Genomic DNA, 24,748 nt, shown 5'->3' with positions numbered 1-24,748 from the left:
TGATGATCCTCCTCTTCCCCTTCTCTCCCCGTTATGTCCTCCACGAGGGTAGGTCCTCCATCTTCTGGTCGGGCATCAGGCTCTTGCTGAACTTCGCTTGCTTCTTCAGTGACGGCGTGACCCTTCCCCGAACTCAAAGGGAAAGGTGGTGGCATGCTTTTTAAAGTTTGATCGGCCATTCTCTGATATTACGGTAAGACCCGTGATCAAGAGGTCCCACGGATGGCGCCAATGTTGGATCCTATGCCGATTAACCGGGGAAGGCTCCTAACTATCACAAGAATGGGATCATAAGTATGGAAGTATGTGGTGTTTAGTATTGAATTAGTGAATGAATATCCAAGTGTTATCTCCTCTTTATTTATAGGAGAGGATAAGTGTACATAACATCCTATGGTTTATCACTTCCGGCTGGGTCCTTTGGTCCGATCTTCTTACCCTTGGGCCTTGCTTTCTTCGGAGATCTTTACCCCTTAGTCACTGGCCCCTATCCTGGATCACACGCTCCTCGGACCACCCACCGAATCGGACATGCTGCATGTGTTTCCCTCGCAAACCTTTTTCCCTCCATTCCATCTTCTAGAACCATTTGTACTATTGGGCTTTCCTGTGCTGGGCCTTGCTTAGATTATTGGGCTTGGGGTATGCCCGTGAGCCTGTCTCATGGGTAGGCTCTTCATTAAACATACATCATATGTTCGTATCACGTTATCAATTAGTGACGTAGATGAACAATATACGAATTTAAACAAATCATTCATAATTATCATCAAATTGAAGAAAAAACAAAGCATAATTCATTCATTCATAAACAAATAACTAACAGTCTGGTAGTAATTAGGGTAAAAAATGGATATAAGCCACCGAATTGAATTGAGCAAAACTTACATTTGCATTGAAGGCCACAGAATTGAAGAATCCTGTAACCGAACTCTTCAATGAATTCTTCAATCCTGGGTGTTGAAATATAAACGTGCTCAAGGGAAGGGATGGGAACTGCAACCGAATTGAAGGCCAGGGGCATGCTGCCGTTGATATACAAACAAATTGAAAACCTAATTATAATTAGTACAATCAAACTGAAGGAGTAACCGAAGATTAAATTGAAGGGATTAATATAACGGCGAGATGAGGCGGGAGCAATTAATTTTAACGTCAGAAATAAGCAATTAACATTTTGTCCTCCTAATGAGTTTTACAAGTAATATAGATATAGATATATATTGGAAGGTTCATGTACAAAATAAACAATACCACCTAGGAAACAATATAAACTACAATACCAATCTGCATAAGTAATGTTTTATAATAACAAAGAAAAAATCCTATTAATAACAACAAAATTAGCAATAAAATAATAACAACAAATACTTATAATAACATAAGAAAAAGCCTAATAATAAAAACAAAATGAAAATCAGCAAATATTTGTAACGTCTCATAATAAAAAATCAGCAAATACGAATAAAAAATAACAGCAAACACTTATAAAAACAAACCTAATAATAACACAAAATTAGTTATTACTGTTTTCATGTTAAGCTTGATATAGATATATAATATATGAACTCCTTGTCTCCTTTTCCGTATCTTCACACAATATTTAATTTCTACTCTTCTAGTTTTTTCCTCAAGATGGATTACAAAAAATTTTAGTTAAAAATAGATGATGAGATGGATGCATAAATAGCAAATTAACCGGTACCATGGGCCTTTGACTTTGACTTGTCCTTTGTGCATTACAAGCTGTACGCACCGTATAAACCTTTACTTCTTACCGTAAACAACAAATCTGGATGGAAGCCCAAACCCTAATTCCGGAGCTTCGAAAATAAAAACCATGGTATCTCTCACTCTCAATAATCCTGAATTAGCGTTTCAGTTCTTCTATATACATACATTATTGTTATTAATAGCATGCACATGTACAGTCGGCGCTATTCAATTTTCATTCGTTTCTAACGGTGGTGCTACTCGTCATCTGCACATGTACCTTCCTCAAGATGCAGTTTCCCACCATCCTTGAGCACAAAACCGGGTGAGTCTGATATGGCCCAGTCCACTCCAACACATGACCAGGCCCAGCTCCAGAATGAAGACCGGCCCAAGCGCATCAAACAGAAGCCCAGCAGGTTGCTGGATTAAGAAGGAAAGCCCATTATTAATTGATTGCAAGCCACATTTATTTCTGTTACTTTAGTTGTTGAATTGTTCAATTGAGTTGCATGCATTTAGGATAAGGTAGTGGTAGATCATGGCTAAGAATAAGGGAAGGGACATGGTGAACATGCAAACATGGCATGGTGGACATGTATTCTCAATTTCTCATGCATCTTTAAATATTTGTAATTATTGCATTTGGAGGGATTATTAGAAAATTGTCCCAAAAATCTTGTTTCTTCTCTTTTATTCTTTGGAGTGTTTGCCTACTAAAAAAGGCTCTATCAGAGTCATTCAACTCACTTTCTTTTAAAATTGATTATTATTATTATTATTATTATTATTATTATTATTATTATTATTATTATTATGCCAAAACCCTATTTTCAATCTCATTATTAGCAATTAATCGGGGATTAATCAACCATGGTTATTGTTGGAGGTGTTTTAGTAATGATATATGGATTTGTGCAGAATTTGATTGTTTGTGTTTTATTGCTAATGTTGATCTTAGGCTTATTATGACCCAGAACTAAAAGATAAACCTGTATATGGCTATTATTAAGCCCACTTCCTTTGAAGAGGCTTGTGGCCTAGCCCGACGTATTGAAGACAAATTCAACCATCTTTTTCAAACTAAACAACCTTATCCCACAAAATCCTACTCCAGAACAAACTTCACCACAACTCCCGCCACCACGGTAACATCCATGACGCCCACCACCACCTACACCAAACCGGCTACCACCACCCCACAAGCCACGACCTCCCCCCCCCCACTCCTACCGTCACCACCCAAAACCCTACCATTCACCAAACTCTCTCCGGAGGCCATTCAACAACGACGAAAGGAAGGATTATGTTTTCATTGCCCCGAAAGATTTTTCCCCGGTCACAAGTGTTCTCCGCCACAATTCATGTTGATTGTGGATAACGAAGATCAAATTGATTCAGTCAATGAACCACCCGATCAACAACCGGATATTGTAGCACCTCCTCAATTTATGTCCCTGTCTGACGCGGCTTATTTTGGTATGTCCTCATTACAAACTCTTCGTATCACGGGTTACATCAACGGCACTCCAGTGACGGTTTTGGTTGATTGTGGTAGTACCCACAATATTATACAGCCACGGATCGCATCTATGTTGGGGCTACCAACACAACCTTTACCACCCTTTGCGGTTATGGTTGGAAATGGCCATCACATTTATTGTCAAGGACATTGTCCAGATGTTCCGTTACAACTGCAGAAAGCCACTTTTCAAGTCCCATTCTTTGTTTTTCCAGTTCAAGGAGCGGACATAATCCTTGTTCTTGGTTGGGGACCCTTGGCCCGATCACAGCCGACTTTTCCGTACCAAAAATATCCTTTACCATGAATGGCAAACTCACAACACTCACAGGAGAACCTATGACTAAACACGTAACTTCTAGCTCCTTATCTTCGATGCTTCGTCATGGGTCCATCGCTTCACTTCATGCCTTATTATTAGATTCTTCCCAAAACACAATAACTTCCACCGATTCACTGTCCCATTCAGACCCCATCATTGCCAACTTACTGAATTAATTTCAAACCATATTCGCCACCCCACATAACCTACCACCTTCAAGACCTCATGACCACCACATACCCCTACTCAATGACAACAAACCAGTAAATGTTAAACCGTACCGTTACCCTCATTTTCAAAAAAGAGTAATGACCCAACTGATTGACGAGATGTTCTGTGATGGGATTATCCGACCAAGCCAAAGCCCGTTTTCGTTACCGGTCTTATTAGTAAAAAAAAGGATGGTACTTGGCGATTCTGTGTCGACTACCGAGCCCTTAACACAGTCACCATTCGTGATCGTTTCCCAATCCCAACAATCGATGCGCTTCTCGACGAACTCCATGGTGCAACAATCTTTTCCAAAATTGACCTTCGATCGGGTTACCATCAAATTCGGGTGGCACAAAAAGATATCCACAAAACCGCCTTTCGCACAACGGATGGCCATTACGAATTTTTGGTGATGCCGTTTAGGTTAACCAACGCTCCATCAACATTCCAATCAGCTATGAATGATCTTTTCCGGTCCGTTTTACGCAAATTCGTCTTGGTATTTTTGACGATATTTTGATTTATAGCACTTCCAAGGAAGATCACTATGCTCACTTACAGTTTGTTTTTACGTGACAATCACTTCCATGCAAAACAATCAAAATGCGTCTTTACCGTGACCGATATTTCGTTTCTGGACATCGTATTTCAGGCAGTGGAGTAAGCCCGTTACCCGAGAAATAGATTCCATTCAGCAGTGGCCGAAACCAAACTCTTTCACCACATTGAAGGCGTTCTTAGGTATTACGGGGTACTACCGTCGCTTTGTACCTCAATATGCACACATAGCTACACCATTAACCGACCTCCTCAAAGCCAAAGAATTTGTTTGGAATGATAACGCCGAGACAGCCTTCAAAACTCTCAAAACTCACATGCAAAATCTCATCACACTTGCCCTACCAGATTTCTCAAAACCGTTTGACTTAACCACTAACGCTTCGGGGTATGCCATTGGAGCCGTTCTTTCACAAAACAATCGACCCATTGCTTTTTTCTCAAAAAAACTTTGCCCTACAATGCAAGCCCAATCCACTTACACTAAAGAATTGTATGCTATTACGGAATCAGCCCGTAAATGGCGACAATATCTATTGGGAAGCCATTTTCGCATCTATACCGACCACCATAGTCTCAAGCACATGTTAACCCAGACAATTCACACTCTGGAACAACATAAGTGGATCACAAAGCTGCTCGGGTATGATTTCAAAATCCACTTCAAACCGGGAAAAGAGAACACCGTTGTCGACGCGTTGAGTAGAGTCCAAATTCCGGCTATGATGGCATTATCTCATGCAACAGCCCCTTGGTTAAATGAGATTAAGCATTACTATAAAGATCATCCCACGGGCATTGAACTTATTAACCAAATAACTTCGGATCCAGCAGCGCTTCCTCATCATCTCTACAAAGATTGCCTTGTTTATGTAAGTGGAAAAACTCTGGTCCCTCCCATCGGTAGTGTTCGAGAAAGTTTGTTACACGAATTCCACTCATCCCCTGTCGGTGGCCATTCGGGAAGCAACGCTACGTTCAAAAGGTTGTCCACTTCATTTTCGTGGTTGGGCTTAAAAAAAGATGTGATTTCCTTTGTCCGGAACTGTGATATATGCCAAGCTATCAAGACACCAACTCATAAACCATATGGGTTACTCCAGCCACTTCCGGTTCCCAAGCACATGTGGCATGATATCTCCATGGACTTTATAACAAATCTGCCATCATCGAAAGGCAAAACGGTGATTTGGGTGATTGTTGACCGCTTGTCAAAATTTGCACACTTTATTGCTCTTCCATCGCATTATACCGTTGAAGAGGTAGGTCCCAGCAGAGCCCAGTTGGACCCGCAACACTCACCTTAAACAGGGACGTCTGCGCAGAGACCAACTGGATCCGCAGGACCAACCATGCTCAGAGACGTGACGTCCTTACGCGCAGTACGCAAGCTGGTCCCGCAGGAAATGCCTCCCAATGGTGAAGGACTCCGCCTGTCCCCGCAGCCTCGGATACAAGCCATTAGGGAAGGCCACCCGCGCAGCATGGCTACACGCACAAGGCACTTAGCTCTCGACCATTCAGTGTCACCTGAAGGAATGAGCAAAGCCGGGAGCAATCCCGCACAGAGGCGGGAGGGGGAATACTCCCGCCCAAATAAGCCAGTCTGTATACTGAAGGATCTTTTACTGTACCTGACGAGGTATGGGCGAAAGATCTTATCAGGGATACGACAGCTCACTGATACAGTATGGCGAGCAGCATGCTCCTATACTGTGTCACTATTAGCCGCTGCCTACTCACCAACTACTGTCATACCACGTACGTAGCCGGCAGTTGGTGGAAAGGGAATAGTATACAGCAGGCCTGGTCGCTATCAGCCGCTGCCTACCCACCAACTACCAGCAGGGCACGTGCGTAGGCTACTGTTGATGAACAGGAACACTGTTGCAGCCGGCCATACCTCCTTGGAAACCTACCTTCGGCTATAAATACCCCAAATGGTATGATCATCTAAACACATTACATTATCTTATATCATCATAATATACCTGATATCTGCTCTAGCAATCTCTTAATATACTTTTATATTTAAAGAGCAATCTAGTCTGATTCTCACGCCGGAGGGTGGTCACAAGGAGGAACCCCCCCCCCTTCTCAGTGACGAGCTCACGGTGTCTGTTTTGCAGGTTATCAGAAGAACCATCTTCCAAGGGTCTAACCCCTCGTGGGAAACAGCTATCCAACCCCCAGGTTACCAGTAATCTGTCAGGGGTCCGGTTAGTGTTTCTTCATTGGCGCCATCCGTGCATAAAGCTAGAACTACAATTTTCTCCAGTTTTTTCAAACTTCTACAAAGATGGTTAGAGAAATTCCGGTAACCACAACCCCAGCTACTGGGGGAAATACCGGCAACACAGTTTTTACGAACACTACCCCGGCTACCGAAGCCGGGGCAAGTGAAGTAAATTTTACGAACACTACCCCACTTACCAAAGCTGGGGCAGGTGCAGTAAATGATCGACTACTGGGATCCACCGATACCCAGTTTGAGAAACGAAGACTCCCCCGCCAGACTCTCGATGAAGTTAAGGCATGGGCGGAGGCACGACAAAAGGAATTCCAGGCTGAGTTGGACGAACGCTTGCGTTCCGTGCAACAGGCCGACGAATTCGAATATTGGGAGGATGACTCGGAGGAATCCGACTCCGACGCGAACCCTCGCCATAGGGCAAAAGGGAAGCGTAAGGAAACGGAATCCCAACCGAAAAGGCATTTTGGACAAGCCTTCAAACCAAAAAGCACAGGTGGAAGTCCACGAGACTTCTCCAAAACGTTCAGACCAAACGTTGCAAATGCAGGAACGTCCAAGTTTGCAAGGGACATTGCGGAAGCAATCGCCCCAAAGAGTGCCAAACAAATGCCTAACATAGGCACATATGACGGTTTATCTGATCCAGACGATCATTTGAACAGGTTCATAGCGGGGGCAACCGTCAGCAATTGGACGGAACCCACGTGGTGCTACATGTTCCAAATGACGCTTGTTGGGGCTGCTAGAGCTTGGTTTGATCGTCTACCGGTCAACCACATCTACGACTGGGCAGACTTCCAACAGAAGTTTAGCCAACACTTCAGCCAGCAACGGAAGTATACCGAGGAGCAATGGACAATCCTCAAATGCATACGAGAGGAAGATGAATCTCTGCCAAACTTCATCACTCGCTTCAACTCAAAGAAGCTAAGTTTGGGCAATATCAGCGAAGATCTTGTTCGCGCTGCCTTCATCCAGGGCGCACATGACCCAGAGCTCATCCGCACCCTAACGGGTAAAGATGGCATGCCATCCACATGGGATGGCATCATGACAGCAGCAAAATGCTATGCGGAAACGGAGAAGCAACTGGGTAAAGATCTCCCACAGAGCACAAACCTCTACACCCAGAGGACGAGAGAGGACAACGTCCTCACCGCCCGACTAAATAAAAAACGAAAGCTAGGCATTTGGCAGTCAAGGGTAAACTTTGACACCTCATCCGGCTTGCAACATCTGTTGGGCGGAAGGGATAATGTACAGTCGCACCGAAACTCCAGATGGACGCCACTCACCAAAAGCGTCACTGAGATATTCGCCACTGAAGAGCTCCCATGGCCAAAGCCTCCAATAATCCGACATCGTCACGATGCTGATCGGAGCAAGTACTGTGACTTCCACAAGACAAAAGGCCACAACACTGAAGAATGCATAGACGTAAAGGACATGGTCGAAGCATTTGTCAGGGATGGGACGCTCGCGCACCTCGTGGCTCAATAAAGGCTGAGCAGGCGGGTGCGTGTAGAACCCCAGCTGGGGAAAACACGAATAAAAATTCCAGCTTCAATGTCGAAACTACATGCTGCGTAAAGAACGAGATCCCGAACCAGGTGCGTATCGGCTCGATGGCACTCCCATCCCAACAACATGGGAGTTCATTTACACAGTTTGCATGTAATCAATTCCAATTTGTAAAGAAAAGGCCAAGAGCCACTTCTAATGGAAATGATTCTCTTTAGAACATCGAAGCTGATGATTTTACGTTTATACTTTTATGAACACTAATATGCCGGTTTTCACCGCATAATTACGTGAAAAGTCGTTGCGTGGGGAAGGCGGCAAAATCCGCATAAACCCAAAAAACGACAAAACCTTCACGCAGGTCAGTTGAAGTGGAAAAGTTCAGCCATCCCAATAATGAAAGTGCCGGTCTATCCGCACGAATCATAATGAGGAAACTGAACAATAACCTATCAACAACCGCGCGTCGAACGGTTAAACTTTGCAACACTGGTGACGGCATTCACATTACATGAAGTCGTTGCGTGGGAAGGCGGTCCCACCCGCACGAACCCAAAAACGTGACAAACCTTCACGCAGGTCAGTCATTGGTAAACATTGGCTATCCCACTAAATGAAAGTGCCGGTCTTAACCGCACAAATCATGAAAGGAAACCAAACCTATTGACAACCGTGCGTTGAACGGTTAATCTAAACTTAAAAAAGGATGAGAAAAACCTACACGCAGGTCAGATATGGGTAAAGTTTTGCCATCCTGCTAAGTGCAAGTGACGGTTCTACCCGCACAATCACGAAAGAGGAAGCAAGACTTCCTGTTATCAACCACGTTCAAAGGTTAACTTATCCTCAAAAGATGAGGAAAACCTACACGCAGGTCAGATATGGGTAAAGTTTTGCCATCCTGCTAAGTGCAAGTGACGGTTCTACCCGCACAATCACGAAAGAGGAAGCAAGACTTCCTGTTATCAACCACGTTCAAAGGTTAACTTATCCTCAAAAGATGAGGAAAACCTACACGCAGGTCAGATATGGGTAAAGTTTTGCCATCCTGCTAAGTGCAAGTGACGGTTCTACCCGCACAATCACGAAAGAGGAAGCAAGACTTCCTGTTATCAACCACGTTCAAAGGTTAACTTATCCTCAAAAGATGAGGAAAACCTACACGCAGGTCAGATATAGGTTTAAAGTTAAGCCATCCTACTAAGTGCAAGTGACGGTCCTATCCGCACAATCACGAAAGAGGAAGCGAAACTTTAATCCATTATCAACCACGTTCAAAGGTTAACTTATCCTAATGCCTTAGAAATTTCGAAGAAAGATAAGGAAAACCTACACGCAGGTCAGATGAAGGTTAAAGTTTAGCCATCCTACCAAGTGCAAGTGACGGTTCTACCCGCACAATCACGAAGGAGGAAGCGAAACTTTAACCCATTATCAACCACGTTCAAAGGTTAACTTATTCTAAACACTTGGAAAATTGCTAATTTAAACTAAGTATGCAAGTCATAAGTTTATAAAGCAAGGAACCCAGAGAAGGAAATAACAATCTTAGCAAAAAGATTAATATTTCAATAATATATTACAAGAATGGCCGGGTAACTACCCGCCTAAAAGAATAAAACTATACAAGTCTATCTTAGCAATGGAAAGGGATCTTCAGGATCAAGCTTCAGGGCCGCTTCCACTTGGACCCGCTCCGTCAGAAGAACGGGGTGGTTCGAGGAACGCATTGAGGACAGCTAACCCATCATCAGCAGCAGCTACTTCGTCCACCTTCTCCATCACTGGATGCGGGAAGGCGGCGTATTGGTTCACTGCTTGGTCATAAATGGCTTCGGTATCCACATCGAACAAAGGGAAGTTGGAAGGCGGGACGCCTTTCTCAACAAACCCTAGACCAAGCAAGAAGCCGACCTTTTCCCCATCCTCATGAGAAGCGTTGAGGGCTGCGCTCATAGCATCATCGTAAGAGGTCTCTGAAAAGACCCGACGCACAACCTACAAAAAAAAAATATATATATACAAGTATTAGAACCTTTTCTTACAAAAGAAAAGCGGGAAGATAAAGCTAAACATACCTGAGGCAACGCTTCTCGAAGAAGCCATTGGAGGGCAGCTTGAGCTTCGTTATGGGCGCGTTCGGCTTCGCTCTTGTTAAGGTTGGCAAGTAAAACTTCCTTTGCGGCAGCCTCTTCGACGCCCTTAAGCTTCCGCTCGGTGTGGTCAAGCACCCCCCTCTGGTCCAAGATTTCCTGGAGTTTCTTGGCATCTTCCATTGCCAAGGCATCATGAGCGCGTTGGAGAGCCTCTAATTTGGCCTTGAGCTCCTCATTCTCCACACGCAAAGACTCAGCAACGGCTTCAGCCTTGGCAGCCCTCTCGGTTGCGTTTCGCGCAGTCTCCCTGGCCAGCCGAAGCTGTTCATTCACAGCTTGGGCAGCCTTGGAGTGGGCCTCGAGTCGCGCCTGAACTTCAACCTCGAGGGCCTTGAAGTCCTTCTCCTTGTCGGCGGCAGCGGCCGCCAGCTGTTGGTTCTCCTCCCGAAGAGCCCGCGTTTCAGATACTTCCTTTGCGCGAGCTGCTTTTAACTTGTCATTTTCACGACAAAGCAGCTCGACGCGTGGCTGCATCCGGGCCAGGAGAACCCGAAGCTCATTGGTTAGCCTACCCTCCTGGTAGCTAACCATGGCTTCCCCCAACGCACCATGAGGAGCAGCGTGGCGAGCCCAGTCCACGCACTCCACAGGTGTGCGAAGGGTTGTTCCTCGGCGGATGTTCCATCGTGGAACATACACTTCATTGGAATCCGACACTGCAAAAGAAACAAAGGCAGTAAGGAAAAGATGATAAAAAACATAAGGTAAAAAGAAAGGAACCCTACGCACCTGTAGGGTCAATGACAGGCCGATAGCCGCCAAACCCATCACCTGAACCTAAAGGAAATCCATCCAACAGGTCAGGCAGACGGGAAGGTGGCAAAGATCGGCGGGAAGCCCTGCGCGTACCTGATGGTCCGGCCGTCGGTGCCGGTGGCGCGGGCATGGTGGCAGCCGTTGTGGTCACCTCCGTGGTCGCCGCCTCGTAGTCAGCAGCAGCAGTAACCGCCGGCTCTGTGAAGGATGCTGTAAAAATCGCACTCACGGCCGGCGGTGACGTCATCCCGGCTGGAACAGTCTGCTCAGAGGGAGCAACTGAACCAGCGGAAGCAGGCGCAGGCACCTGGGTCGACGCCTCAGGAAGGCTGACCAAGCCTACCGTCATTGGCGGACGGGTACTCCTCTGCGCTTCACCTCGGAATGCGTCAACATCCACGCCTGCACAAAGAAGTGTTAGACAAATTTATAGTGATAAATCTACAAAGACAGAAATTATGATTGTACTTACGGGTTTTCTTGCGCCTGAACGTACGGACGGGCGGGGAGGAACCCGATGGAGCCGGCCTCTTGGTACCGGTCACCGTCGTCTTCGTTGGTTCTCCGGAGGTAACGGTCGTAGCCTCCGGAGCAGTGGTCTTCTCACCACCGGGGTTCCCCGCCAACTCTTCACTATCTGACTCCGAGTCAGATAAAACCACCGGATCAGCTGTGCAGGCCTTCTCCTTCCCTTTCCCGCCGGCAGTAGCCTTCTTCTTCCGCACCAACGGAGGAGCATCTGAGGATTCCTCAGAAGACAGGTCAGGAATTCCAGCAGCGGGTACAGCATTGAGAGATTGAGGAAAGAATATCGCCTTACCTGGCCGCTGGTGGCTCAGGATCTCGTGGCCCAGCGGATAGACCTCCACAAACCGATCCGCCGTTTGCTCCAGGATGGGCAACTCGCCCTCGTCCAGAGCACGAGTACCCATCCGCGCGGGACCGTCGGTTTCCCGCGGGTACAGAAGCGACTCCAAATCATTTCCCTCTGAAAGAAAAGAAACAGTTAGAAGACAAACTCGTATCAAAAAGAAAGACAAGACATACCATAGGGAATAGAATTCAAACCGTATTCGAGAAGGATGGGAACCTGAGACGCATCCTTCCACACCCGGCTCATCCCTAACATGACCATCCCGGACTCTGCAAACCGGTAAACCGGAGATTGGACCCGGGATATCTTCGAAAACCATTCCGCCTCCTGGTAATTGGGGGCGTGAAGGCTCGGTATCGCTTGGCCATTTTTAAACTTCATGGCAAGGGGGATGGCGCGGGCAGAAATGTAGAAGAATTCCTGCTTCCACGCGCGAAGACTGCGCTCGGTGTCGCAAATCTTCAGACCCTTAATACGGGTCGTCAGGGTGTACCACCCCTGGATGCACCTCCAGGTATAGAAGGTCATCAGGCGGTCCACATGGGGCTCGATGCCCAAAATCCGGCACACCCACTCAAAATGGCGAATCTTGGCGATCGCCATGGGGTGCAGCTCGGTCAAATGAACACCGTGCCTCTCAAGGACACGGTAAACAAATTTTGTCAATGGGAATCTAAGATTCCCATAGACAAAAAATGCAGCATAAACCCCGATCTTGCCTCTGGGGGCATCGTACACGGTCTGGTGGGATTCAGGAAACTCAGGCTCGAGATGATCGAGCATGAACTTCCTGACAACATACCGATACTGATCGCCGGGCAGAGCACACTGGCACTCGCCAGCAGTACCCCTGTCGTCAGCTATAGCTTCAGCATCACGAGAAGACATCTTGCAGAGGAAGAAGAGAACGATTTCGAGAGAATGCTCGATTGAATAAAGGAGTATTCGCCGGAAATCGCCTTAAAGATGAAGAGAAGAGTGAAAAGTGTGGATTACAAAGAACCCTCTCCCCCTTTATATAGTAATCGCAATTAATGCGGTGAATTTAATGCGGAGGAGAGAGAAATCGAATGTGCAATGAAACTATGACACGTGGCAAAAAGCAAGCTGGCAACAGCTGTTGACAGGACGCGTGCCAGTAATTTCGCGGCCACGCGCCCGAAAAATCGCGCCTACGCGCCTGAAAAAGCGACTGGAATGACCATGTACTGTCACGTCACCATAACTTCCTGCACGTCCTGACACAGTCAGAAGAAACCGTCGCACGACGTTTCAGAGGTTTGGACTGTTCTTATCTTTTCACCAACTCTTCGAATTTCACAATTCAAAATTCGAAAGTATTAAAAAGTAAGCGGGAAAATACCCCTTACCCCTTGGCAAACAAGTAACCGTAAGACGGATGCGGGTACAGTGTAAAGGCAAAACCCTTCACATACCTAGCACCCGCAGGGAATTGAAGCCAAGTAAACCTTGGCGAACAAGTAACCATAAGACGGATGCGGGTACAGTGTAAAGGCAAAACCCTTCACATACCTAGCACCCGCAGGGAATTGAAGCCAAATATTCCTCGGCAACCAAGTAACTATAAGACAGGTGCGGGTACAGTGTAAAGGCAAAACCCTTCACATACCTAGCACCCGCAGGGAATTGACGCCAGGAATACCTTGGAAGTAAAGTAACCGTAAGACGAGCGCTGGTACAGTGTTAAGGCAAAACCCTTCACATACCTAGCGCTCCGCTGGGAATTGAAACCAGGAAGGATCTTCTGGGCAATGCTTGCGGAAACGGAAATAACATCCCCGCATAGCAGGAACGTCGAGAACTACGTTGTTTGAAGCTCCAGAATGGAATTGGTGGTTTTAACATAATTGATCACTATGTTCAAAACTACCAAAACCTCATGGAAAATCCATACAACTGGGACTCAATGCTCCTGACTTGCGAGGAGGTTACAGACCTACCCGCATCATACCCAAAGACCAAGCAGGAAACTCGGGAATTTCTGCAAAGTGACAAGGACTTCCGCGGGAGGAATCCCCATGGAAAACCTTAAAAAACCCTTTTCAAAACCCTATGCTTAAGTCCAAAAGTTCACCTCACTTTATTAAACACGCATGAGAAGAACATTGGACTGGGGGGACTTGAAGAGGTAGGTCCCAGCAGAGCCCAGTTGGACCCGCAACACTCACCTTAAACAGGGACGTCTGCGCAGAGACCAACTGGATCCGCAGGACCAACCATGCTCAGAGACGTGACGTCCTTACGCGCAGTACGCAAGCTGGTCCCGCAGGAAATGCCTCCCAATGGTGAAGGACTCCGCCTGTCCCCGCAGCCTCGGATACAAGCCATTAGGGAAGGCCACCCGCGCAGCATGGCTACACGCACAAGGCACTTAGCTCTCGACCATTCAGTGTCACCTGAAGGAATGAGCAAAGCCGGGAGCAATCCCGCACAGAGGCGGGAGGGGGAATACTCCCGCCCAAATAAGCCAGTCTGTATACTGAAGGATCTTTTACTGTACCTGACGAGGTATGGGCGAAAGATCTTATCAGGGATACGACAGCTCACTGATACAGTATGGCGAGCAGCATGCTCCTATACTGTGTCACTATTAGCCGCTGCCTACTCACCAACTACTGTCATACCACGTACGTAGCCGGCAGTTGGTGGAAAGGGAATAGTATACAGCAGGCCTGGTCGCTATCAGCCGCTGCCTACCCACCAACTACCAGCAGGGCACGTGCGTAGGCTACTGTTGATGAACAGGAACACTGTTGCAGCCGGCCATACCTCCTTGGAAACCTACCTTCGGCTATAAATACCCCAAATGGTATGATCATCTAAACACATTACATTATCTTATATCATCATAATATACCTGATATCTGCTCTAGCAATCTCTTAATATACTTTTATATTTAAAGAGCAATCTAGTCTGATTCTCACGCCGGAGGGTGGTCACAAGGAGGAACCCCCCCCCCTTCTCAGTGATAAGCTCACGGTGTCTGTTTTGCAGGTTATCAGAAGAACCATCTTCCAAGGGTCTAACCCCTCGTGGGAAACAGCTATCCAACCCCCAGGTTACCAGTAATCTGTCAGGGGTCCGGTTAGTGTTTCTTCAACCGTGGTCTCCCTTACGGCCATATTCATGAAAGAAATCTATAAGCTGCATGGTTTACCTAAGACCATAGTGTCGGACCGCGACCCGATCTTTGTTAGCAGATTCTAGCAAGAATTGTTCAAGCAAATGGGCACAAAACTGTTGCATTCAAGTGCTTACCACCCTCAAATGGACGGCCAAACCGAAGTAGTAAACCGTTGCCTTGAGGCTTACTTACGAGCCTTTGTTATTGACACACCATCTAAATGGGAAAGGTACTTGTATATGGCAGAATTTTCTTATAATACAAATTTCCACAGTTCAATCAACATGACGCCGTTCAAAGCACTTTACGGTCACGAAGCTACATCCGTTCATGATTATGTTTTGGGAACCAATTCAGTTGCTTCTATTGACATGTCTCTCTCGAATCATCAAGAAGTCATAGAAGCTTTAAAACAGTCCTTGGAAGTCGCAAGAGACCGCATGGTCAAGCAAGCCAATAAACATCGTATGGAGAAGGAGTTTGATATCGGAGATTGGGTCTATTTGAAACTTCAACCACACCGTCAACAAACAGTAAGTTCTAGAGCAAACCAGAAACTGTCACGGTGTTTTTTTGGACCATACAAGATACTTGATCATATTGGAAAGGTTGCATACAAGCTTGAGTTACCACCGTCATCAAAATACATCCGTTTTCCATGTTTCATTGTTGAAACAAAGTTTTGGCAACATAGCTTCCAACAAAGGTAACATCAAAGCATTCAATGAAGAAGCAGTCTCCGTCTTGCTGGAAGCGGTTTTAGACAGAAAAATCGGACCTGAGCAACAAGAACAACTTCTTATTCAGTGGAAGAATCGCCCGTTGGAAGAGGCTACATGGGAAGATAAAAGTGTTCTACAACAACAATTTCCGTTTTTTTCCAACATTGAGGACAACGTCGTTCTTGAACGGGAGGGTGATGATATGGCCCAGTCCACTCCAACACATGACCAGGCCCAGCTCCAGAATGAAGACTGGCCCAAGCGCATCAAACAGAAGCCCAACAGGTTGCTGGATTAAGAAGACAAGCCCATTATTAATTGATTGCAAGCCACGTTTATTTCTGTTACTTTAGTTGTTGAATTGTTCAATTGAGTTGCATGCATTTAGGATAAGGTAGTGGTAGATCATGCCTAAGAATAAGAGAAGGGACATGGTGAACATGCAAACATGGCATGGTGGACATGTATTCTCAATTTCTCATGCATCTTTAAATATTTGTAATTATTGCATTTGGAGGGATTATAGAAAATTGCCCCAAAAATCTTGTTTCTTCTCTTTTATTCTTTGGAGTGTTTGCCTACTAAAAAAGGCTCTATCGTTAGTCAACTCACTTTCTTTTAAAATTGATTATTATTATTATTATTATTATTATTATTATTATTATTATTATGCCAAAACCCTATTTTCAATCTCATCATTAGCAATTAATCGGGGATTAATCAACCATGGTTATTGTTGGAGGTGTTTTAGTAATGATATATGGATTTGTGCAGAATATGATTGTTTGTGTTTTATTGCTAATGTTGATCTTAGTCTAATTATGACCCAGAACTAAAAGATAAACCTGTATATGAGATGATATGCCATATGCGAATTAGTATGTGCGAAATTCGACACAATAAGTATTGTTAACTTAATTAGTTGGAGTAATCTTGCTAATAGAAAATGCAGGATATATCATTCATTTGCAGAATTTGTTCTTGTGGCCTTTAGGAGGTTGTAAATTGTGATTTTATCATGTGAATTTAGTGGTACAAATCTTTTATTTAGCATGAGCACTTGGATTTCTTGAATAATCTTACACCGTTGAATTCACTTTTTTGGGTCTAAAATTGACTATAAATTCGAGTACTATCTGATTAGAGTAGCACTGGATTATTGTAGCTATACATGATGTCCATTTAGTTATACATGATGTCCAAAAAATAACCATTGCACCATTTAGTTATAGAGGTCTGATAAAATCACTTAATTGAACCCTGCTTGGAGGAAATACTTTTCGTACTTATGATGTTAGGTTTTAAAATGTGCATCACATGGTCCAGTCTGATGTGATCTTTTGCAAGATGTGACACCTTATGTGGTTGACCGGTATTTGAACAAATTGGACGGTCGATTGCAATGGTCTGAGTTTTTCAAATCTGACCATTCGTTGAGCATGAGTTTGAGTTGTTGAACAATTTAGACCATTTATTGAACAAATTTGTCAACAAATGATGAGAGTATCTCATATTTAGTGTCTAAAAGTTTACAAGTTCAAACATCATATGTAAATAACTTTTTAATATAGTTTAATAACGAATGCGTCACATGCTTCATGGTTTTACTTTCGATTCTCTATGTATCTTTATCTAATTTTTGAGGATCTATCATGTGTAGCAAGCAAACCTTTAGCTTTCTGAATTTTCTAGATGTTATTGTAGGCTAGCAGACTGGTTGTGTAAAAGGGGAAGACAAGTTTTATTGGTTGTGACCAAATAAACAAAATATATCATGTGGTCACATGTTTTTCACGTGCCTGAACGACTGAACAAAAAAAAATATTAATTTTAATCAAGTCAACCAACATAACTTCCCACTTTCTAACCAAATGTGAACTAGAGAACAATTTGTTAACATGAATATTTCTCATATCAACCATTGTTGAGTATTTCTTGAAATGGCAAAAACGAGCCTCAAAACTAAAAAAGTGTTAGGCAAAGTGTAGCATTTCACATTTATTAGGTTTTCATAGCTAGTCTTATACAATATGTATAGGTTTTATAAAATCAGTGTGGGAGTAATAACTGATAAGCACTGTTAGAGTTGCACCTTTCTGAGGACATGATCGAGGGTAGGTGTTTGTGACTTTGTGGAAATGACGAATTAAACTCATGGATGATTAGGGAATTGTATAGATTTTGTCTTAGTTTTGCCTAGGAACCTTACGCTTTTCCCACGTTTTCGTTTGCCTTAGTCGTAGCCCCTTTTGTCTTTTTTCTCATAGTTACATGGTTCATTATGTTAACTACGATTTTTGTTTTGGATCTCACGTACTAAAATGTGGTACGAATGCGTTCTAGGTTCTCGTTAATGATCATGATATTGAAGTAGCTGAAAATCAATTTAGTCGTACACGATGCTATTGGGATCGCGAAGTACTTGATTGCAAAACACGTATCCCCAATCCATGGGAACGTCGAACAGGAATTGGAAAGTCACATTGAATTTGTAAAGTCACTAACGTTTTCAAAAATTCAATTGAAAGGTCCCTCTATTTTTGGTTTCTCATTACGTATTCAAGCCTATATCAGGCCTCCTTCCATTCTCAATTTCTTTCTCATTACGTATTCAAGCAATATTAGGCTTCTTTCCATTCTCAGTTTCTATTCAATTATCCATTACGGAATCCATATTTTGTTTCCAATATTCATTCTCCATATCTATTCAATCATGGTATTTGGAAAGAAAAGAAGTGTTGCCTATGAGGAAGATGATGGAGTTGGACAACAATTAGATGCAGGGCAAAATGATTTTGTTAATCTTGGTGATTTGGAAGACAACCAGAGCATATTGGCGAACGACTTATTTCTTTTTCCTGTCCTTCTTAGTTACTTTATATTTATTTGTAGGCAAAACACTACATTGATTGAATCATTATCTTTTGTGACCTAAATTAGGTACACAACGACTACCAATTGTAGTAAATAATCCTTTATATGATAAAGTCAATTTTGATAAGTGTTGCGAGTAGTAAAAGCCCAGGAGGTTTGAAAGTGTGGATTTGTAAACAAGGTCATAGTAAGTTTTCAAGTTTCTACACTTTAATACACATTTATTTTTTGGAGTTCCATTGGAAAAAAAAAAGCTTAAATTAAAAGGCGCCTTGCTTTAGTTAAATACCAAGACAGCTATGAACGGTTGCAAAATAGGGTGAACGAGGCCGAAAAGGCAGGAGCTTCTAAATCATTAAAAAGCTTTGAAGTGACAAAAAAAATAATTGAAGCTCTAAGAGACCGATAAATCAATCTTTTTCTATAATTGAGAGATGCACGGTTGATTTAAAAATCATGAGGCTTTATGTGCAAATGGGGTTTCGTTTAATGTTCTACGCCAATTTCAAAAATGACAAGTGCAATAAGAAAGGCATCTGAAGGCTATAAAGTGTCATCTAGTGAGAAAGCAAGAATCGTTTTACTAGATGAATGTGTAAGAGATGTGGAGAAGGATCCAACACCATTTAAAGATAGATGGTACACACAAGGTGTTTCTTGCCATAAACAGCTGTGGTTTTATGTTCATGTATCTTGAAGACTTTTATGGGGTGGAGAAAACAGGAAAAGCAATTTAGAATTTCTGACCCAAGCGATTGAATCTGTCGGCTCAAGTAATGTTCTCAGTGTCTTGATGGACAACGTGGCCAATTGTAAGGCCACTGGAAAGGAAATCGAAAAGGTCTGTGCGTACATTAAACTTGGTTTTAAAAGACTTCACAAATGAGTTTTTTTTTTTGCTACAAAACACATAAAGGTGAAAAACAATTGTCAAATACTTTTTGAACCACGGACAAGCTTTATCTATTTTTAGAGATAATTCGAAGTTGGAGCTATTAAAGGTTGCAAAAACTCGATTTGTTTCACTACATTTTGTTGAAGAGGTTAATCCTTTGTAGAGAATGGCAATTCTTCGATAACAAGGTAAACTCAAATAAACAAAGAAAAATAACATGAAGACAAAAAACTAAATATAATGATGGGAACAGTTATTTCACTTCCTGACTTCGTGGGTTTAAAGGGTGGGGTTTGGATTTGATGTGCAGCAGGACCTGAGTTCGTATCATTACTTACTGCCCAAAGAAACGACTTGACCTTAAGTCAAGATGAAGGGAATCAGCCGGTTAAGTCCCTACATTTCAAGTCTGCTCGTATATCTTTATTCCTAACATGAATAATGGAATTCTAGATTTTGAGTGTTCTAATACCCTCTTGTGAGTAAGATACCAGAGAATATAGCCGAGCTCTAACGTTTGCTAATTGGGTGGGAAATCGAAAGTTGTTAACTTAGGATTGACAATTAAGTAGGTCCCTGCTTGCGGTGTGCACATATAATGATATATGTGTGAACTCTCGGATGGGTAAAAGTAAAATTGCACTAATTTTGACATTATTTTACTAATCTCGTGAAAATAACGTTAAAAGTGGCGGAAGGTTAATCAGACATTATGTGGTGGCGTTGATAGCCGAAAGACAATGGTACATACACTAATCGGTCGGTGTGCCGATGGTTGAATGTTATGTGCCTTATGTGCAAGGCTTGATGCAAACTACTATCGATTCAGGGGTCTCACCGGAAGCAGCCTCTCTATTCCTACGGGGTAGAGATAAGGCTGTCTACATTTTACCCTCCTTAGACCCTACAATAGCTTTGCTATTGGTGGGATATACTGAGTACGATGATTATGATGATGATGATGATTTAAGAAGGTTGATTCACTGATTATAATATAAATTCAGATAAACAAATAACAAAACAAAGAAAAATAACACCAACAACAAATACTTGAACTAAAAAGAATGGCGGGAACACTTTTCCCACCTCCTAACTTCGTGGGTTTCCCTCGCCCCACTTCCTAAATTAAAACCGACTTGGTCTAGGGTCAAAGGGCGGGGTCCGAATCTAATGTGGAGCTGGAGTTTAGTTTATATCAGACTATGTGTTGAAAGATCTCCTCTACAAAAGATTAACCTCTTCAATGATAAATTAAATGATTCTTGGGTGTTAAAAAAAAAATAAATTCTCTTCAACAAAATGTAGTGAAACGACTTGAGTTTTTGCAACATTTAATAGCTCTAACTTTGAATTGTCTTTAAAATGGATAAAGTTTGTCCATGGTTCAAAAAATACTTGACAATTGTTTGCCCTCTTTTATGTGTCTATAACAAATAAAAGAAAAAAAAAACTCATTTGTAAAGTCTTTTAAAAATCAGGTTTAATGTATGCACACAACATGGTGACGAAAAATTATGCTTGTATACCTTTTTGACTTTCTTGTCTGCTGCTTTACAATTGGCTGTGTTGCCCGTCATGACACTGAGAACGTTACTTGAGCCGACATATTCAATCACCTGGGTTAGTATTTCCACAATTGCTTTTCCCCTTTTCTCCACCCAAGTCTTCGGCATACATGAACATAGAACCACAACTGTTTACGACAAGAACATTGATCAACTACTTATGTTTGTTGACTCATCAGATACAATAGAAAGACCTTGTGAGTACCATGTATCTTTAAATGGTGTTAGTTCCTTCTCCACATCTCTTTACACATTCATCTAGTAGAACGGTTCTTGCTTTCTCACTAGATGTCACTTTATAACCTTCAGATGCCTTTCTTATTGTAGTTATCATTTCTTGAAATTGTGGATACCCGTTAGCACATAAAGCCTTCTCGATGTTTATTAAGTCTTTTATAAGTACTTTTAAGTTTTATCGTATATGCTTTTAAAGTTTTAAGTTATATAATCTATTACTAATGAAATTTTATGTAGAAAATTAGCACCAAGTTTACCTGGTACATCGTACTGGAGCTATCCGAAATGAGCCTACCCCCCCCCCCTTCTCGTTCTGAATTTTAGGGACCTAGTGAATTGCGATCCTGTTCCACTTTCTACGTATTTTGAGAACTTATGTCTTGCTGTTATTTCCTCTCTTTTATTCATATTTTATGTTTATATGGTTTACGATGAAACAAAAATAGAAAAGGGTTCCTAGAGTTGGGGGGGGGGGGGGGGGGGGTCTCAGCTTGGAGCAGCGTCTCACATGCGGTAGGGTAAGATTTTGCACTAGTACCACTCTTCGATGCCCAACATGCTATATGTGAGATTTTACTGGGTATGTTTGTTTGTAACTTATTTGATAACTTAATTAATGAGAGTAGTCTTGCCTGTGACACCATGATTGAAGGTTTCTAGTGGAAGATGCAGGGTATATCATTCATTTGCAGACTAGTCCTTGAGGCTTTTAGGATGCTGTAAGTTGTAATGTTTTTTTGGGTATTTAGCGTTCAAATCTTTAAGCAGGTGCACTTAGATTTCTTGATTTACTTTACACAGTTGAATTCACTTTCCCAGGATTAAAGTTGACTTGAAATCAGGCTACTTTTGGATTAGAGTAGCTGCACATGATGTCCACAATACCACCAGTGCACCATTCTTTTAAAATCACTTAAATCAAACCTTACTTAGAGGAGTTTTATACTTTGTGTACATTGTTTCCTAATTCGCGGTTTGCTCTGGTTCGGGTACACAATTATCAAAAGCTATTATATTAGGTATGGAGGGGGGTAGGCTCATTTCAGTACGAATGGCTACAGTTTACCATGTAGGTCGGTTCGACATACCCAAATCAAAAAATGGCAGCCCGGCGACAGAAATTGACACAGCGTACAGGGGCAAATTGTAACACCGAATTTGTTCGTTTGGTATATCGTACCGGATTGAAACGGAACGTAGCGAATTTCGACTCGTTCCATCGCGAACCAATTTGTAATTTGCGGGTCTTTTGGCAAATTCGGTAACTATGGTTCAGATTGCATAATTGTGTCTTACTCCCTTACACCACTAATAATGTACACGATGCTTAACCATGGTTCAACAGATACTCATTTATGCTGTGATTTTTAATTCTCTATGTATCTGTTAACATTTGCCACTTACCAGAATCATTGAGGATTTATTGGGGTTTAGTAAGTAAAAGTTCGTTGATGATAATTTTTTTCTAAGCATAATATCTTTACTATTTAGTTTTATATGTTCTCTAGATATTATTATAGGCGCAGTTAGGTTGTGCATAAGGGTAGACAAGTTTTTTTGGTTGTGGTCAAATAAACAAAGCAGTCCATGGGTTTACACTTTTGCCCTGTGCTTGAACAAAAAAATAGTATCAGTTACATGCTTAAGTCACACAACTATATCAGTTGCGTCACTGTCTTCCATTCTTTATCAACGTAACCTGCATTACTTGTCACTTTCTAACTAAAGGATGAACTAGAAACACAGTTTTCTGGAATAAATGTTACTCATCTCAACCATTGAACATTTCTTGAAATGGAAAAATGAGTGAATTTATCAATCCATTTTTATCGCTTCGAATATGTAATTAAAAAAGTGTGAACATTCGATTGACATGTCAGGCCACATGCCCAGCGTTGCGCGCGCTTTATCAGTTCTCATTGGCTAGCAGGGTATTGGTGGTTCTTGTGAGTTTTCCAGTAACGTGTTCTCACGTTTACCAGAAAAATGGGAAATTTTGGAATTATTAAGTTTTCATGGTTTTATTATGCTTAAGTTTGAAATCAGTGCCAAATATTACTAAAGTTGCATATCTTAACTCAAGGTCCTCTTTTATATGTTTTGCTGGTTTAATGTTAATCAAGTAACTTTCCCGTTGTTTGGCAGGTTTCGGGGTTTCTTTTGGAAGGCAGCAAGAATAGGTAAGTTTTTAATAGCCATATATTTTGGCACCATGCTTTAATTGAAGTATCCTGTTTAGAAGCACAACGTACCTACTAAAACAACGAAATCTATGTTGGGACAGTTGAAAGGCATATGGGCTCTATTCATTTTTGGCTATATCTATTGTGGGTTTCGTTTTTGTTGTCTTATACGAAAATGAGCTGTGATATGGTTCCACTTAGTTTGCATGATTGAAACATGCTCTATTGCAATAATACTTTTCAAATCAAGTTTCCACATACAATGTCTACCTATCTGTAATAATCCCAACTAGGCACCGATTAATCACCGGTTAATCGCTAGTCGCTACTCCACCGACTTGACGTTGATTAATCCCGATTTGTCCAAAACGGTCAAAATTGAAGATTTTATACATAAAATCTGGAATATGTATGCATATTTGAAAATTTAGATATAAATTCCAATCCGATTAATCGCTAGTCCCTACTCCGCTACCCGACTAGCTCCTAGCGACTTCTACAGCACTGTGTGTAATGCAGATTGTATATGTGCTATCTCAATCGTGTTATTTGAAACAGGTGAACGGTTGAGCCCGTGGGTGGCGTTTGGGTGCTTCACGATGGGCGTGTTGATCATAATTTTTTTGAGTGGCATTTCACTTATGTTGGTAATTGATTCCTGTAACCTTTTTTTTTTAAGTTTCCTTGTATTAGGAAAGATTTGTTTAAATTTGTTCCTTGAATACCACCACCATACTTATCTTGATGAATCAAAACTTGGATGATGTACACTTGTTTCAGTAATATCTTAGTTATGATTAAAACGCAAAATTACTCATGGGTTGTTAAATGGGTAGTTAGTTTGCATTTAGGAATGAAAAGAATGCATAATCACGTGTATAATTGTGTATCTTTGATCCTGTCACAGTGTCACTATATCTAGTCAGCCCTACGTATGAGTAGGGGTGTTCAAAAGTATCCGAATCCGAATCCGTATCCGAATTATCCGACTATCCGTATCCGAACTATCCGAATTTTCGGATATCCGAAAATTCGGATTCGGATTCGGATACCGGTTTTCAGATTTTTCGGATAGTTCGGATATCCGAAACTTTAAAAAATATATATTTTTTAATTAATAATATATACATCCATACTTATCCATATTTTCTTGAAACCCTAATCTAATCCATTCCTTGTCTCTGGAGTGTCGACACCACCACGCAAACTCCTTTCCGTCCACTACTACACCACATCC

At 42.4% G+C, this 24,748-nt stretch overlaps 1 protein-coding gene across 1 annotated transcript; it reads left to right on the top strand.

Moving 5' to 3' along the window:
- Positions 1-296: 296 nt before the first annotated feature.
- LOC143546922 (uncharacterized) lies at positions 297-24,275 on the top strand. Its single transcript, XM_077038471.1, has 4 exons — positions 297-302; positions 1,917-2,038; positions 23,474-23,508; positions 24,070-24,275. The coding sequence occupies exons 1-4, from the start codon at positions 297-299 to the stop codon at positions 24,273-24,275; spliced, it is 369 nt and encodes a 122-aa protein (XP_076894586.1).
- Positions 24,276-24,748: the final 473 nt, after the last annotated feature.

This window comes from Bidens hawaiensis, unplaced genomic scaffold, assembly GCF_021521415.1.
Source record: "Bidens hawaiensis isolate Kalapana, Puna unplaced genomic scaffold, B.hawaiensis_p1.1 tig00000905_1, whole genome shotgun sequence".
NCBI classification, from domain to species: domain Eukaryota; kingdom Viridiplantae; phylum Streptophyta; class Magnoliopsida; order Asterales; family Asteraceae; genus Bidens; species Bidens hawaiensis.
Note: the sequence above shows the minus strand (reverse complement) of the source record. Positions and strands in the feature narration are given on the sequence as shown.

Coding starts and splice junctions, on each gene's coding strand:
- LOC143546922 (XM_077038471.1), top strand. Junction 2,039..23,473: donor ATCCTTGAGCACAAAACCGG/GTGAGTCTGATA, acceptor GTTGTTTGGCAG/GTTTCGGGGTTTCTTTTGGA. Junction 23,509..24,069: donor TTGGAAGGCAGCAAGAATAG/GTAAGTTTTTAA, acceptor TATTTGAAACAG/GTGAACGGTTGAGCCCGTGG.